This window comes from Trachurus trachurus (genome assembly GCF_905171665.1).
Source record: "Trachurus trachurus genome assembly, chromosome: 13".
NCBI classification, from domain to species: Eukaryota; Metazoa; Chordata; class Actinopteri; order Carangiformes; family Carangidae; genus Trachurus; species Trachurus trachurus.
Genome location: NC_139892.1, coordinates 1,239,242 through 1,257,093, shown reverse-complemented (window position 1 = coordinate 1,257,093; position 17,852 = coordinate 1,239,242). Strand labels below are relative to the sequence as shown.

The following is a 17,852-nucleotide window of genomic DNA, read 5'->3' as shown; positions in this document are numbered from 1 at the left end:
TATGGAGCTTTAATACAAACATCTACCTTTATACTGTATGGAGCTTTAATACAAACATCTACCTTTATACTGTATGGAGCTTTAATACAAACATCTACCTTTATACTGTATGGAGCTTTAACACAAACATCTACCTTTATACTGTATGGAGCTTTAATACAAACATCTACCTTTATACTGTATGGAGCTTTAACACAAACATCTACCTTTATACTGTATGGAGCAGTATTAATATTTAATGTCTATACTGCATCTGGTTTTGACTGATTTCATTCAAAGCTTCATTTCTACTGCAGCTTCACACCGACGCAGTGTGTGTGTGTGTGTGTTACCACAGGGCATGTGTGTGTGTGGGTGTAAAGCTCCTCGGCTCATGATCCATTTCATGCACAGAATAAACCATGAGCTGCATTTAATACTGAGCAGAAAGAGCCAGCAGTCGTTACTGTACGTCGTCATTATTCTGACAGTGTCATTAGAGAATTCTTCCTCAGCTTCGTCTTCACATCAACGCTGAAGCTACAGAGGCCCATGAGGGTCATACCATCCAGATGACACATACACTGATGTTTGTTTAATCTTCCTGTTTTCCTTCTGGGTCAAATTGACCCAATCTCTTTCCTTCCTCTATCCTTCCTTCTTTCCTTCCTCTTTTGATCAGATTGACCGGATTTGTTCCCTGCCTCCATCTTTCCTTCCTTTTCCCCTTCTTCCTTCCTTGAACGAATCTACTCCCTCCATTCATCTTTCTTTCCTTCCTTTTTCCCTTCCTTCTTTCCACAAACCTTTTCCCCTTCCTTCCTTCCTTCCTTCCTTCCTCCCTTTTTCCCTCCCTCCCTTCCTTCCTTCCCTTTGTCCTTTCTTCTTTCTTTCTTTTTTGCCCAATTAACCCAATCTGTTCCCTCCCTCCATCCGTCTTTCCTTCCTTTATCCCTTCCTTCTTTACTCCCGTCTTTGTCTTTGTCCTTCCTTCCTTCCTTACTTCTTTCCCTTCGTCCTTCCTTCCTTGACCCAGGAAGACAACAAGAGGGTTAAAAGGTTGAATCACACTGTTAATTATTGTTGTGTGTCTATGTGTGTGTGTGTGTGTGTGTGTGTGTGTGAGCAGACGCCAGCTGTGCCGTCCTGTCTCAGCAGTGTGAGGAGCAGCCGTGTCCTGCAGACATGCAGTGTGTCTCAGTGGAGGCCACCAGGGGGCGCTACGCCTGCCAGTGTCCACCGGGCAAACTGGGCGAGTGTGCCGGTGAGTGTGTGTGTGTGATGATTTATCATGTATGAAAACAAATGTGTAAATGTAACTAAAGTAGAGCCGCAACAATTAATCGATTAATCCAACAATAATCGATTATTAGATGAATCGTCAACTATTCTGATAATCTAATAATCAGTTGGAGTAGATTTTCTCTGATTCCAGCTTCTTAAACGTGAATATTTCTGGTTTCTTTGTTCCTTTATGACAATAAACTGAGTCTCTCTTTGGTTTGTGGACAAAACAAGACATTAGAGGACGTCGTCTGGTGGTTTGGGAAACACTGATGTTTTAACATTTTTTAACATTTTTATTGACCAAACAACTAATTGATTAATCATTTAAATAACCGACAGATTAATCAATAATGAAGATAATCGTTAGTTGCAGCTCTACTGTCGACCTTGTGCTCCTGTTGACCTGTTGACCTTTGACCTTGTGCTCCTGCAGGCCACTCGTCTCTGAGTTTCTCCGGCAACAGCTACATCAAGTACCGAGTGTCAGAGCGGCTGCAGACGGAGCTGAAGCTCAGTCTGAGGATCAGGACGCTGCAGAGCCGAGGAATCATCATGTACACACACACCGAGCCCTGCACCGTGCTCAAGGTACACACACACACACACACACACACACACATGGCCTTTGAGCACATTAACCAACCATCGTTCATATTCTGGGCGAACTGAACGGAACTGAACTGAAACATTCTGTTTCTGCTTGATGAACGTTATTGTGAACGTGTTTATTCTGGCGTGTGTGAACGGCGCTCTCTCATAGTACGACTTCGTTCAAGTGTGAGTCAGGTTTCCATAGAAACCCCAGATAAAACCCACCGCAAACAGGCCTTAAAGGGATAGTTCAACATTTTGTCAAATTGGCCCATCAACATAATCCCTATAGTCATAGCAGTAGGTTCGTTACCTTTAATTGTCGGTGCAAGCTATTTTTAGAACGGCGGAGCAGAGCCGTGAGCTGCTCAGAGCTACGCTACGGAGGCTCATGGGATTTCTTGGTTTCCCTCATCAAACTCATCAAATACACAATCCAACAACTCCACAACGCTCTGGTGGACAAGTTGTGACCTGCACATTCACCACGCTATGAGATAATAACACAACGTTACCACACAGAGTTGTTTTAGAGGCCAAGAAATCCCATGAGCCTCCGAAATCCCATGAGCCTCCGTAGCGTAGCTCTGAGCAGCTCACGGCTCTGCTCCGCCGTTCTAAAAATAGCTTGCACCGACAATTAAAGGTAACGAACCTACTGCTACGACTATAGGGATTATGGTGATGGGCCAATTTGACAAAATGTTGAACTATCCCTTTAAAGCCTGTTTACGGTGGGTTCACATGACTCAGTTTAGTTCAGATTATTAGTTCATGTGAACTGTTTCCTGATCACCTGTTAATCAATGTGCTGATCATCTGTGTGTGTCTGTGTGTGCAGTTGGAGGATGGGAAGCTGTGGTTCCAGTTGGCCTGTGGGCTGGGCGGCGGCAGCGGCGACGGCGGGGACAACGTGCTGGGGATCTCTGGGCGGAGGATCAGCGACGGCAGCTGGCACACGGTGGCGCTGGAGCTGAGCAGGAACTTCAGCAGCCTGGCGCTGGACGACAGCTACGTGGAGCGCAGGAGCGGAGCGCCGCTGGTGCCGCCGCTCGCCGCCGACAGGACCATCTACTTCGGAGCGCTGGTCAGTCAGCACGGGAGGGGCAGGAGGGGGGATCAGTTTTATTAATCAGTAATATTAATATTAAAAACTATTTTTACTCCTAAAGTTGAAAAATGATTCAGAATTCAGAAGGAGAATTTCAAAATTAAAGTTTAAATTTAACAGGGTTTCTGCAGGTCATTAAAAAGCATTAAAAGTCATTAAATATATTTTGCTAAAATTAAGGCCTTAAATGGCATTAAAAGGCATTAAATTCGATTTTCAAAGGCATTAAAAAATTGATAAAACATTGATTGATTCATACAGTGAGATTTTGATATCATTACATCCCTATAGAGCACAAAGAGCAGAAAAAAATAGGGGGATTATACAGTTAATCTACAGTCAAATTAAACGTGGGTGAAGAAATGGAGAATTTTCTAAATTAACTATTTGTAGGTGGTGGCAGGATACTGTGTTTTTTTTTTTTAATTGCTATCGGCAAAAATCGGAATCGGCAGGTCAGGCTTTTTAGTGATCGTTAGTGATCGGTGATTGGCCAGAAAATTGCAGTCGGTGCACCCCTATTGGTGTGATAAACATGCAGAACCAAGTAATTGGGTAATTGTGTATGTGTATATAGGTAAGTGTATGTACGCACACGTATAGTATTTGCAGTCATGGGCATTAAAAATGTTTGAAATGGCATTAAAAAGGGCATTAAAAAGCATTAAATTAGATTTGCTGGTACCTGCAGAAACCCTGTTTAAAGTCTCTTTCAAAATAAGAGCTCAGTAATCCGGTCTGTAATCCAGTCTGTGATCTGGTCTGTAATCCAGTCTGTAATCCAGTCTGTAATCTAGTCTGTAATCTGTAATCCGGTTTGTAATCCGGTTTGTAATCCGGTTTGTAATCCGGTCTGTAATCCGGTCTGTAATCCAGTCTGTAATCCAGGTGCAGCACCCTAACTCCCGCAGCCTGCTGGACTCCTGCTGGTCCAGTCTTTAATCTAGTCTGTAATCTGTGATCTGGTCTATAATCCAGTCTGTAATCTGTAATCCGGTCTGTAATTCAGTCTATAATCCGGTCTGTAATCCAGGTGCAGCACCCTAACTCCTGCAGCCTGCTGGACTCCTGCTGGTCCAGTCTGTAATCTAGTCTGTAATTCGGTCTGTAATCTGTAATCCGGTCTGTAATCCCCCCCCAGGTGCAGCACCCTAAATCCCGCAGCCTACTGGTCTAGTCTTTAATCCATTCTGTAATCCAATCTGTAATCCCCCCCAGGTGCAGCACCCTAAATCCCGCAGCCTACTGGTCTAGTCTTTAATCCAGTCTGTAATCTGTAATCCCCCCCAGGTGCAGCACCCTAAATCCTGCAGCCTACTGGTCTAGTCTTTAATCCATTCTGTAATCCAATCTGTAATCCCCCCCAGGTGCAGCACCCTAACTCCCGCAGCCTGCTGGACTAGTCTGTAATCCAGTCTGTAATCCGGTCTGTAATCCGGTGTTTAACCCAGGTGCAGCACCCTAACTCCCGCAGCCTGCTGGTCTAGTCTGTAATCCAGTCTGTAATCCGGTCTGTAATCCGGTGTTTAACCCAGGTGCAGCACCCTAACTCCCGCAGCCTGCTGGTCTAGTCTGTAATCCGGTCTGTAATCTGTAATCCAGTGTGTAATCCAGGTGCAGCACCCTAACTCCCACGGCCTGCTGGTCTAGTCTGTAATCCGGTCTGTAATCTGGTCTGTAATCCGGTGTTTAATCCAGGTGCAGCACCCTAACTCCCGCAGCCTGCTGGATTCCCAGAAGGAGCCGCGGGTGCTGGACGGCTTCCAGGGCTGCCTGGACTCGGTGACACTCAACAACAACGAGCTGCCGCTGCAGAACAAACGTTCTCGCTACGCCGAGGTGGTTGGGCTCACGGAGCTGAAGCTGGGCTGCATCCTGTTCCCCGACGCCTGCCTAGCAACGCCCTGTCGCCATGGCGCCACCTGCAGCAGCCTGCCCTCTGGTGGTGAGGAGGAACACACACACACACACACACACACACACACACACACACACACACACACACACACACACACACACACACACACACACACACACACACAGGGATCAATGGAACAAATCTCCTTGTTGCATGAGAACAATAGTGACAGACGAGAGTTTCTCTATATTTATCAAATTTTTCATGTTACTATATCACCGTTTAGACTAATCTGGTGTTTGTAAAGTTTATAAAACCAATGATTGGACAAACATTACTATTTATGTGTGCACATTTTTGTAATTAGTCATGGTTATCTAGAGGTAAGATCTTAAGCCCGAGCCCGACCCGACCCAAATTTCGGGTCGGGTCGGGTATAAAATGTCAATCATTACGTTCGGGTCGGGTCGGGCCGGGCTTCTCTCTCGCTGACTTTTTTTTTATTTTTATTTTTTTATATATGTTTATAGAAATGTATTAACGATGTGTGGAGATACTAAACTGAGGAATACTTGTTATAAAATAAATAATTAGGGAAAAAAAAAACAGAGAGGGCGCTGTAAGGTAATTGCTATTTAACTAAACAGGACAGGAGCCGCAGCGCAGAGCCAGATCACGCTTTGAGCACGTGAAAGAGCCACTGGTGCATGCTTTGCGCTGCGTTCCATGTCTGGATGAGTGCTGCAAAATGCCCTGTTAGTGTCAGAGGCAGAGCCGAGTTAGTGGCGTGGGCCATGATGTGTAGGAAACACCGAGATTAAATCAGTAATCTTGTCACAACTCACTGTGATGTTGCTACACTAACATCACAGTGCGCCGACTTTGATGCGTTTCGAGGACCTGACTGAGTAGTTTGGCCACGAGACACCGTGGTCCACAAAAAAACAGAAGTCGCCTCATCACAACAACACGTACTGTACTAAACTCTTGCAATGACAATTCAAAGAACTCCTTCCTGTCTCTGTCTTAGAGAGGTAAGATCTTAAGCCCAAGTCTGTCTATTATCCACCCCGTCATTGCTCTTCTTTGTCTCTCTGCGCGCTCTCTCTCTCCCTCTCCCCGTCTCTCTCTCTGCGCTCTCTCTCTCTCTCTGCGCTCTCTCTCTCTCCCTCTCCCCGTCTCTCTCTCTGCGCTCTCTCTCTCTCTCTCTCCCCGTCTCTCTCTCTGCGCTCTCTCTCTCTCTCTGCGCTCTCTCTCTCTCCCTCTCCCCGTCTCTCTCTCTGCGCTCTCTCTCTCTCCCCGTCTCTCTCTCTGCGCTCTCTCTCTCTCTCTGCGCTCTCTCTCTCTCCCTCTCCCCGTCTCTCTCTCTGCGCTCTCTCTCTCTCTCTCTCTCTCTTAAAGTGCCGCGCTAGATTCTTAAGGACGTACTCTGAGTCCTCACAAATAAAATATGAAATTTCGGGTTTGGTTCGGGCTCGGGCCTGCAAATCAAGTTAATTGCTCGGGTTCGGGCCGGGTCGGGCTTTAATCCCGCGGGCCTGGGTCGGGTCGGGCTGGATTTTTTAGGCCCGATCTTACCTCTATGGTTATCATAGATTAGCCGGGCTAACGGTTAGCTACCTGTTTAACTTTAATAACTCAGTGACTCAATAAACGGTCCATAAAAAAATATTTTCTCCAGTGGATATCTGAGTTCCAACATGACTGAGCTAACTGGAGTAGTTCCATGTCGTGTCCCACAACGGGAGGGTTTTAACAGCTGACGTCCTGGTGTTAGCTTAGCTACCGCCGTTAGCTTAGCTGCCGTTAGCTTAGCTACAGTTAGCTGTCCCTGTCAGCTGAGCCACTGATGCTTTCTAGACACTGTGATTCCCCCAAACTGAATAAATACAACACATAGCAACACAAAACACACACACAGAAATAGTAATGTTTCTTCAATCATTTCAGATTTGTCTAAACGGTGATAGGGCGTGAAAAATATGATATAGGCTAGGCTATATATAGCCATTATTAGACAAACTGACTAATCCAGGTGTGTCTGACCATTGTTGTGACTCAGACACATCTGGATTAATCAGTTTGTCCAATAATGTAAGACAGGAAATAAAGGAGCTGGCTTAAGATCAGGAAGTAGTGGAGCTGTGCATAAAGCCTATTCTAACTAAATATCAAATACCAGTAGGCTATCAATATGATCCAGCAGCAAAAAAACTAACGAATGTGTAAATAACAGATACAAGGTTAAAACGTGTGATAGGCAGCAGCAGTTACATCGTCCTGTCAGTGACACATTAATTACATAAATAATAAACACTGAATCTTGATATAGTTATTGTGTGTAGCAGCGTAGCGTGTAGTGTGTGTGTGTGTGTGTGTGTGTGTGTGTGTGTGTGTGTGTGTGTGTGTGTGTGTGTGTGTGTGTGTGTGTGTGTGTGTGTGTGTGTGTGTGTGTGTGTGTGTGTGTGTGTGTGTGTGTGCGCTGCTGTACCGTCCCACATGTTCCTCATTTACACTTTAATGAAACAAACCTCCTGGGAGCCGTCACAGCCCTGCTCTGTCCTCTGTGTCTCCGTGCTCTGAATCTCTCATGAAGCCCCTCCTCCCCCTCTGCCCCCCCCCCCCCCCCCTCTCTGTGTCTCCTCCCCAGGCTTCAGCTGCAGTTGCCCCCCCCAGTTCACCGGGGGTCGCTGTGAGCTGGAGATCACGGCCTGCGTGCCCAACCCCTGTCACAACGCTGGCGTGTGTAAACCCATCGGCAACGCCTTCCTGTGCAGCTGCAGGAGAGGCTTCAGGGGCCTGGCGTGAGTCTACACACACACACACACACACACACACACACACCTGAGAGAGTCTCTTTTTATATGTATACACACCCAAATACACAAAAACAAAAACAAAAGATGGAGAAGAAAAATAGGTAACACTTTACTTGACGCCTATCTCTATAACACATTATAACCATACTTATAATGAGTTATAATGCAGTTATAACACTGTATAACTATAGTTATAAACACTCATAAATGATCTTAATGCTTCATAACACTATAAAGCATTTTATCATTACTTATAAGGTCAGATATTATAATAGGTTATAATTGTTAGTAACTGGCTGTCAATGCCCACATCGATAATGCATTATAAATAATATAGTTATAATGTGTTAGAATTGTCTTATAAATGTGTATAACTATCATTATAAACACTTATAAATTCATAAGGCTTTATAACAATAAGCACAAGACATTATAGAGCATTATAACTCTATTATAATACTAAGATCTTACAAGTCATGATAAAATGCTTTATAGTGTGTTATGATTATTGTTATAAAGCATTATGATAATTTATGAGTGTTTATAATGATAGTTATACAGTGCTATAACTGCATTATAACTCAGTATGGTTATAATGCGTTATAGATGATAAAAAAGGTGACAAGTATTTTCCAGCTCCTTAACAGGGTAAACTAAAGGTATAATCTTAAAAGAAACTTCCTTTACTTCGTTTGTGACCTGGTTTGTTCTTATTGAAGTCCACTTTGTGTTCATAAAGGGTCGTTGACACCAAACAGTTCTGATGATCAGCCTGGTTTACATACAGTCATTACATATGATTGAAAGGAAGTTAAATATACTTTTATTTAACTTGAAGACTGTGTTCTCCAACTTAATAACAAAGAGTTTGTGAATCGTGAATTACTTTTGTCATAAGTTCTAATTGTTATTTCTTTTAGCATTTATTTCAATTAGAACATACAGGTGTTGAGATCATTACAGTTTGACTGCACATCTGTTTTAAAGTTGTCTGTTCAAACTGGTGTTCTCCATCCTCTGAGCTAAAAACAAACAGATTTTTGTAGATTTTCTGGTGATTTTCTATTATTTGTGTTTCAGCTACATCTTTGAGTTTCAGTATTCCTCCTGATTCAATAAACAATCTGCTGGTGTGTTCTCTATATCCAACATTATGAATAATTCTTAATGCTTTTTTCTGTAAAATAATCAATTTATACAATTTATATAATATTAAGTTTATTTAGAAAAATGTTTAAAGCTTTTTTTTTGGGGGGGGGGTTGTTAAATTGATTATTTTGTTTTTTGAAGTGACTGAGCAGCTCACGGTGATGAGTTTAAACTGACTCCAGTACAGTTCCCCTGCTGCTGTCCACCGTCTTCAGTCTCTCATCGTTTTATTAACGTCGTCCATGTTTGTGGCGGGAAACAGGAGTAGGATCAGCGCGCTGCGTTCAAGTGCCGCCGTTTAAAGGGATAGTTTAACATTTTAGCAGATTGGCCCATTGCCATAATCCCTATAGTCATAGCAGTAGGTTCGTTACCTTTAATTGTCGGTGCAAGCTATTTTAAGAACGGCGGAGCAGAGCCGTGAGCTGCTCAGAGCTACGCTACGGAAGCTCATGGGATTTCTTGGTTTCCCTCATCAAACTCAAATACACAATCCAACAACTCCACAACGCTCTGGTGGACAAGTTGTGACCTGCACATTCACCACACTATGAGATAATAACACAACGTTACCAGACAGAGATGTTTTAGAGGTAAATACAGAGACTGCTTGATGAAAAACTGTCCCTGAAGGCAACGCGCATCAGTGGTTTTGCATGAATTTCCCTCTAAAACATCTCTGTCTGGTAACGTTGTGTTATTATCTCATAGCGTGGTGAATGTGCAGGTCACAACTTGTCCACCAGAGCGTTGTGGAGTTGTTGGATTGTGTATTTGATGAGTTTGATGAGGGAAACCAAGAAATCCCATGAGCCTCCGTAGCGTAGCTCTGAGCAGCTCACGGCTCTGCTCCGCCGTTCTAAAAATAGCTTGCACCGACAATTAAAGGTAACGAACCTACTGCTATGACTATAGGAATTATGGCAATGGGACAATTTGACAAAATGTTGAACTACCCCTTTAAATCGGTTCAAGTTCTCTGACCTCTGTCCTCGTCCTCAGGTGTGAGGAGGACGTGAACGAGTGCGAGCGCGGGAACCCGGAGGGCGAGTGTGAGAACGGCGGCGTGTGCGTCAACACCCACGGCTCCTTCTACTGCAACTGCTCTTTGGGCTTCGTGGGCCAGCGCTGCGGCCTGCGGCCCGTGGTCGTCCCCGACATGCAGGCCGGCCACACCGTGGTCGGCAAGGAGGAGCTGATCGGCATCGCCGTGGTGCTCTTCGTCATCGTCACCCTCATCATCCTCTTCATCGCCTTCCGCAAGAAGGTACGAGCAGACGGTTTTCACAAGGTACAGGGAAGAAGAGACCAGTGGTGTAGTCTGTGTGATACTCAGATTTACTCAGTAGACCCACTGAAAATGCATAAATACTTCAGTATACCCAGTACAACAAAACTATTTAACTAAAGTAAATGTCAGTGGTTCTCAAAGTGGGAGGGTTGACAGGGTTCAAGGGGGTCCACAACTTTTTATTGACATTTTACCACTTTTTCCTAGAATTTCTTCCACTTTTTAAATTATTGTTTCATTTTTTTTTTCTTTTTTTTTTTTAATTTTACCACTTTTCCTAGAATATTTTTTGAGAAATTTTCTGTTCTACTTTTTACTATTTTTTTTGAGACATTTTTACCCCTTTTTGTATTATTGTTTTACCACATCTTCTATAATATTTTGAAATAATTTACCACTTTTTCTAGAATTCTTGAGTAATTTTACCAGTTTCTTCTCTTTTAAAAAACAACAACTTTGTACTATTTACTATTCATGGGTTGCAGTGACGTCACGTCGAAGGGACCGCCGCCATATTTGTGTCCGATTTGACAGGTCTCCTCATATGACAGCATGCAAACCACAGGATGGAAATGACAGTTTCTTGACAAAATGACAGGGTTTCATACATCCTGTCTGGGTTTATATCTCTATAACAACAGACTAACTCTATATTATCCCACTTATTACACAGTTTATGAATTAATTAATTAATTAGAGACGTAATGTTGATCAAAGTCCTTAGTCCGGTCACTTCTCCGCTGTTTGCTCCTCACCCTCCTCTCGGTCGACTCGTGTGTAGTTGTTTTCAACGAGCTTTTGATAATCAATCAGTAGATTGATGAATTATCATGTTTGTTACGATGTGCGCATTTATGTGTAGACCTGTCTGTCATAAGAGATGACGGTTACGGGACACGTTTGTGTCACGGACTTGCAGTGGCACAGACACAGCTGGTCACAGCTGTGACACTGCGCTGGCCCGTCCGCTCTGTCCGCTCTGATCGCAGGTTTGGTTCCAGCAGCGGTGAGGGAGGCAGAGAGCCTCCACTCTCCCTCTAACAAGCTACAAGTCATTTATCTAACATGACAATTAGTCTGAAGCTGGTAAAAATGAAACACAAGGTAAAAATCCTTGATAGTTCTTCTGCCCTGCTCCGCTGATCAGAGCGGCGTCCCTAGCAACGGCCCGTTTTACTTAGCAACGGTCTGTTATACAGAAATAAAAGACCCTAAATGCAGAATCAGTGAGTAATTAATAAGAAAGTAATCAAAATGCAGAATTCAATATATCCATGTTATTAAAAAAAAAAGTGAATCCCCTCTTTTTGTGAGACTTGTCACAGCCCACGCTGCCACTGATAGATGCCTGCAGTCAACTATTTATTCCGCCTATAACTTTACGTCTTTTGGGATGGAATAAAACTGCAGTCCGGGGTTATTTTGGCGACTGCTATCACAGTCAACAGCACAATATAATCCTGGCATCTTTCAAATATCGTAAATTAAAGAGACAATTTTCGGTCTCTTGCTGAGGGTTGACAGGGTTCAAGGGGGTCCCCAACTTTTTCTGGAAATTTTGCCACTTTTTCCTAGAATTTCTTTACTTTTCTTTCAGAAATGTTATCACTTTTTAAAATTATTTTTTGACTTTTTTTCTTTCTTTTTTTTAAAGAAATTTTACCACTTTTCCTAGATTTTTTTTGAGAAATTTTTACCAGTTTCTTCTCAATTTTTCTTTTTTACTTGTTATTATTATTTTCAAGAGATTTTACCCCTTTTTGCCCCTTTTTTTGAGAGAGTTTGTGGTTTGTGAGTTTGTTTCTCAATTTTTAAAAAAACTTTTTACTTTTTTTTTTTTTTTTTTAGAAATTTTACCAGTTTTTTTCTAAAAAAAATCCTTCAACTTTTTTTTTTTTACCACATTTTTCTAGAAATGTTTCAACTTTTTTCCCAGAAATTTCTATATAATCTTTCAAAAATGTACACCCAATTTAAACGTACATTGATTGTTTGTGTATTTCTGGTGTTTGCTCCAAAATTTTGTCCCATGGGGGTCCGTGGTCTAATTTGTGTCAATTTTGGGTCCTTGATGTAAAAAAAAGTTTGAGAACCACTGACCTATAGTATAGGTACTAAGTGGAGAAGGGGTTTCCCTTCACTCATTATCTACTCCCCCTCATGTGGACTAAGGGCTGGGAGAAGTTTCAGAGTCCTCCATGGCTTCTCTGAGTTACAGGGGGTCTCGGCGTAGCAGTGCATGTCCATATAACGGTTACAAATGGATACCAACTGTCTTCGTAACAAAAAGACACACCAAAAAACATCCAAATACCTCCATGCTGCTCGTATGTAATGTCCGTCTTGTATTGAAGCCCCAAAATGCGAAATTGTCCCGAAAAAAATTAAGCTAAGCTAAAATTTAGCTTCTTGAAGCTCCTCTTCCCGGTTCGTCCGAATTTGACGAACCGGGAAGAGGAGCTTCGAGAAGCTTCCGCTACAAAACAAGCTTATTTAATTTTTTTCGGGACAATTTCGTATTTTGGGGCTTCAATACAAGACGGACATTACATACGAGCAGCATGGAGGTATTTGGATGTTTTTTGGTGTGTCTTTTTGTTATGAAGACAGTTGGTATCCATTTGCAACCGTTGGACATGCACTGCTACGCCGAGACCCCCTGTAACTCAGAGAAGCCACGGAGGACTCTGAAACTTCTCCCAGCTCTTAGTCCACATGAGGGTGAGTAGATAATTAGTGAAATTTCAATTTTGGGTGAACTATCCCTTTAATAACCTAATGCTTCTTCCTACTCCTTTTCAAACATACAAAGGGTTTTTATCGACTAGTGCTTCAAGTGTAATGTATTATTCACATGTTTGAAATAAAGCGTTCATTCATTCATTCATTCATTCATTCATTCCTTCCAGGTGTTCCAGAAGAACTACTCGCGCAACAACCTGTCTCTGGTGCAGGACCCGGCCACGGCGGCGCTGCTCAACAAGGCCAACGGCGTCCAGTTCAAGACGCTGCACTGCGCGGCGCCGGGCGACCCCCTCAGCCTGTACTCGGAGCCCGGCCTGGTGGGCGGCGGCGGCGTGATGGGGCCGCCCCAGGTGCCCGTCCGGCCCATGGCCTACACGCCGTGTTTCCAGGGCGACCCTCGCTCCACGCTGGAGAGGATGGTGGACGGGCGCGGCGGCGGCGGCGGCGTGGAGCAGACGGAGATGAGCACCTTCCACCCCGAGTCCCCCAGGATCCTGTGTGGCTCCACCAGGAGGGGCGTGGTGGTCTGCAGCGTGGCGCCCAACCTGCCCCCCGTCTCCCCCTGCCGCTCCGACTGCGACTCCCTCCGCAAGAGCCCCTGGGACAGCGACGAGGGTGAGGACCGTCTCCATCTGGGGTTTATCCGACCAGGACAATAATAGGGTTGCAAAGGGGCGGAACATTTCCAGTAAATTTCCAGAAACTTTCCATGGGAAGTTAAAGGGATAGTATCATTTTTTTAAAGTGGGGTTGTATGATCTACAAATAGCCCCTAAGTACTTTAATTGCAGTAGCAGACTCTCTGCACTCCTCCCGTTAGCAACGCCAGCCCATAATAGCCCTGCCCAGAGATTTACAACATACAGTGTTGTGAACAGACCCAAAGAAACGGCCTATTTTCACGGCCTAAAAGAGGTTTTACCTGAAAAAAAATACACAGTTCCATTGTTCGCTATAATATAATTTTTTCCAGCCCTTCAAAGTGCAGGAAAAACACAGTTTTTATTTGGACCTAACCAACTGCTGATCGGCGGGCGCTAACCCTGGGCGGAGGGATACGTGAGGTCCAAATAAAAACTGTGTTTTTCTTGCACTTTGAGGGGCTGGAAAAAAATATATTATAGCGAACAATGGAACTCTCTGGGTCTTTTTTAATATACTGTATATATATATACACTGTATATTGGGCTTTTTATTGCCTTTAATTGATAGCACAGTGGAGAGAGAGACAGGAAATGGGAGGCAGAGAGGGGGAATGACATGCAGGAAAGGGCTGCCCGATGCGGGATTCGAACCGCTTTCGAGTTCCTTAGTTTTAAGAATCTTAACAAGGTTATCAAGAGGGATCATGTTCGACTATTTTAATTCATTTATTTATTTATTTATTTATTTATTTATTTATTTAAAGGTTTAAGGATCAGGGACATTGCACATTAATAAAAAACATTTAAACAAATGTAAACATGCCAGAATTAGCCAAAGGCTATTTTGCATCTGTTGTCCCTGGACTGATGTTGAAAGTCACCCTAAAAGAAAATAATACAAAATTTTGGGTTATCAACATACAAATAATACATTTGATGATTAAAAAGCTGAATAGTGGACAAAAGACAGAGAGCTCAGTGGAGGTCCATGCATACACACACAAACTAACATAAAACTGAACTCAAACAGCAGCCGCTACAGACAAAACAGAAGCAACATTAAGCAGCAACACCAACAGAAAAAAAGAAAAAAAAAAAAAAAGAAAAAGAAAAAGTACACAAGACACAATCACATTATACACATTGGACACATTAGAAGCCATGCACAAAAAGCAACAATACTAGACAATTAATACACTGACAGACAACATGACAAGAAATCTAATGTTCACAGCCTTGACCACTAATTAGCCACTTTTTTAAAAAGTGTTTAAAGGAGGCGTAATTTGAAATATTTCTAATATGAGTATATATAATATATAGAATAGAATATATAATATTCACGAGCAGCTCTAATAGAAAACGCAGACTGGCTGAAAGAACTTTTTCTAAATGCGATAACACAGTCTCCTCTAGTTGCACTCCGAGTAGATGTTGATACCATTTTTATAAACTGATTCAATGCTGGAGGCGCACGTCCATGTATGATTTTGTACATAAGACAAGAGTGTGAATATTTAATCAGGTTTTCCCAATTTAACAGCTTGTATTTCAGTAAAATATGACAATGATGATAGTTATTGGATTTCCTGTCCAGCACTTTAAGGGTTTTTTTGTATAGTGAAAGTAATGGTTTGAGAGCAGTGTTCATCTTGCAGAGAGTTGCATGAAGAGGGGGCAGCAAAACAAAATGCCTTTTTCCCCAGTTCTGTTTCAAACACCAGGGACAGTCAGAGTAAAAAAAGCCAGTGGATTTAAAGACGGACAGACAATAAGAAAACAATAGGAAGCTACCTGATAGATTATTCACTTTGCACCCTTGATTACAGAGATAAAATAAATAGCTTTGGCCTTTCTCAGAGACTATACTACTTTATTACACATGTGTGTGAATGTTAGCCTGTGGGTCGGAGGGACAGATTTCAACTAATGCTTAAGTAGTGAGTCTCTGGATCTTATCAGGTCCCTGCAGCTTTAGTCGAGTCATGGCCGTGCATTACATGTCTCCCTCTCCTGGTGAGAGGAGACATCGCCTTCTTGATTTCATTTAGTGTGTGTGTGCGTGTAAACCCTTTAATATTCTGCTGTTGTCACTAGGGGCTGGTACCTTTCATATTTAAACTCATATGGTACTGTTATGCGGCACGGTGCCTGTTTTCAGTAAGTGTATGTGTGGTAATTAAACAATATATCACTCTAGGCCGTGGTATATGCTCATTACACCACAGCTAAGGGGTTTTTGTCGTGGTATAATGAGCGTATACCACGCACTGGAGTGATGTATTGCTATTATAAAATGGTTACCAATAATGGCAACATAAAAGAGGAATACACAATCGATTTTTAGTAGTTTTATTTAATCAGAAATACATATAATCTAATAAAATAAATAAAAATAGTTAGCTCTGCATGTCGTCTTTTCCTCTGCTTTTTTTCAGGTGAAAGTCACTGCTCAGTCCCCTCTACCGTTGTTAACCCTCCCGGAGGTGAAAGTTCACCTTAAACATGTGAATTCAACTACTTTAGTCCATTTTTTAACGTCGTAAAAACACCGGCTACCTTTTGCTACCGACTGCAACAAACTTCCATTCGTACTTCCCTGACACGGAGTGATACGCTGTGATAAGGCTTTAGAATAGTAGCCGTGGTATACGCTCATTATATCACAGTTAACAACCAATCAGATTGAAGGATTTCACCTTTCCGTTTTATAATTGAAGGTATTTCGTTTATAAAAAATGTGTTATAACTGATGAATTTATAATATTTATTGTTGTGGTTCGGCGTGACGAGGCGTCTTAAAGGGATAGTATCATTTTTTAAAAGTGGGGTTGTATGATCTACAAATAGCCCCTAAGTACTTTAATTGCAGTAGAAGACTCTCTGCACTCCTCCCGTTAGCAGCGCCAGCCCATAATAGCCCTGCCCAGAGATTTACAACATACAGTGTTGTGAATGGACCCAAAGAAACAGCCTATTTTCACGGCCTAAAAGAGGTTTTACCTGAAAAAAAATACACAGTTCCATTGTTCACTATAATATAATTTTTTCCAGCCCTTCAAAGTGCAGGAAAAACACAGTTTTTATTTGGACCTAACCAACTGCTGATCGGCGGGCGCTAACCCTGGGCGGAGGGATACGTGAGTTGGTTAGGTCCAAATAAAAACTGCGTTTTTCCTGCACTTTGAAGGGCTGGAAAAAAAATATATTATAGCGAACAATAGAACTGTGTATTTTTTTTCAGGTAAAACCTCTTTTAGGCCGTGAAAAATGCTACTATCCCTTTAACGGCAACAGCAGGATCTCTGTTTGAAGAGGAGCAGCTGTTCAGACAGTTCTCAGATCTGCTACCGTTTGATCCTCCTCCCTAGTGGTGACCTCTGTGTGACCTCTGTGACCTCCAGGTAAGATGGTGGACGTGGCGGAGGACGTGACGTGTTTCTCGGGCAGCACCAAAGGCTCCAACTCGGAGGTCCAGTCTCTCAGCTCCTTCCAGTCCGACTCCTGCGACGACAACGGTGAGACGTTCACTGACCTGCCGACCGACGTTTGTTTGTTTGTTTGTGTGTCTGCTGGTGTTTTTACATCCTGCCCCGTCCTCTCCTCGTCTGAGGACACAGGTGGAAGCTCCGCCCCCTCACGCCAAACACCTGGAGACCTGCAGAGTCTTTACTCCTCTGATAGAAGCTCACAGCTCACAAAGAGTCCCACCGCTCTGTTGGAGACCAGAGACCTACGGTGGCCCTGAAGGACAAGTCACGCTTGATTTACCATTGTCCTTCAGGGCCACCGTAGGTCTCCACCCTATATATGACCAGAGACAAGACCTGTCTCTGCTGTGGCGTCACAGTGTCGCTGTCCAGACTCAGACTCAGACTCAGACTCAGACCCAGACTCAGGCTCAGACTGTGTGTCAGTGTGAATCCTTCACGACTCTAGGACAGCTATCGATTCTTTTTGTAATCGATTAATCTAGCACTTTATCGATCGATTAATCGATTAATCGGATAATTCTTTTTGCGTTTTTAAACAACCAAAACAACAAAAACGATGTGGCTTCGAATGATCAAGCATTTGGCTTTTTTTATTGGCTCCAAAAAGCCCATTTATTGCAAGTGCAATAAGTAGGTAACAACACAGTTAACTTACTGTAAATTTAAACATACAACATTACAAATAAGGATTGCACATTTGCTCCTTCTGAAAATTACCTGAGACCAAAGAATATAAAATATCAAGCCAAACAGGTTAACAATATAAAATGTATATATAAAAAAAATAAATGTAAATAATACATATAAGTCAAGACTTGGCATAAAAAACAAATTATGTTTTCTATTCAAATTCTGATTAAAAATTGAGAGAGAGGGAGGGGGAG

At 42.8% G+C, this 17,852-nt stretch overlaps 2 protein-coding genes across 3 annotated transcripts in view; both read left to right on the top strand.

Moving 5' to 3' along the window:
- The window catches only part of LOC310995737 (protein NLRC3-like), a gene marked incomplete at its 3' end in the record, with an annotated part of 491,970 nt that overhangs the window by 328,806 nt on the left and 145,312 nt on the right, over positions 1-17,852 (top strand). The gene's annotated exons all lie outside the window — the stretch shown is intronic.
- The window catches only part of fat3a (FAT atypical cadherin 3a), a gene marked incomplete at both ends in the record, with an annotated part of 87,065 nt that overhangs the window by 61,498 nt on the left and 7,715 nt on the right, over positions 1-17,852 (top strand). For both annotated transcript variants that reach the window (XM_083985308.1, XM_083985307.1), the window contains 8 exons: positions 1,109-1,243; positions 1,700-1,854; positions 2,699-2,944; positions 4,667-4,913; positions 7,477-7,630; positions 9,797-10,061; positions 12,995-13,445; positions 16,879-16,992. In XM_083985308.1, the coding sequence (XP_083841434.1) occupies positions 1,109-1,243; positions 1,700-1,854; positions 2,699-2,944; positions 4,667-4,913; positions 7,477-7,630; positions 9,797-10,061; positions 12,995-13,445; positions 16,879-16,992 (1,767 nt within the window). The remainder of the gene's footprint in view (positions 1-1,108; positions 1,244-1,699; positions 1,855-2,698; positions 2,945-4,666; positions 4,914-7,476; positions 7,631-9,796; positions 10,062-12,994; positions 13,446-16,878; positions 16,993-17,852) is intronic.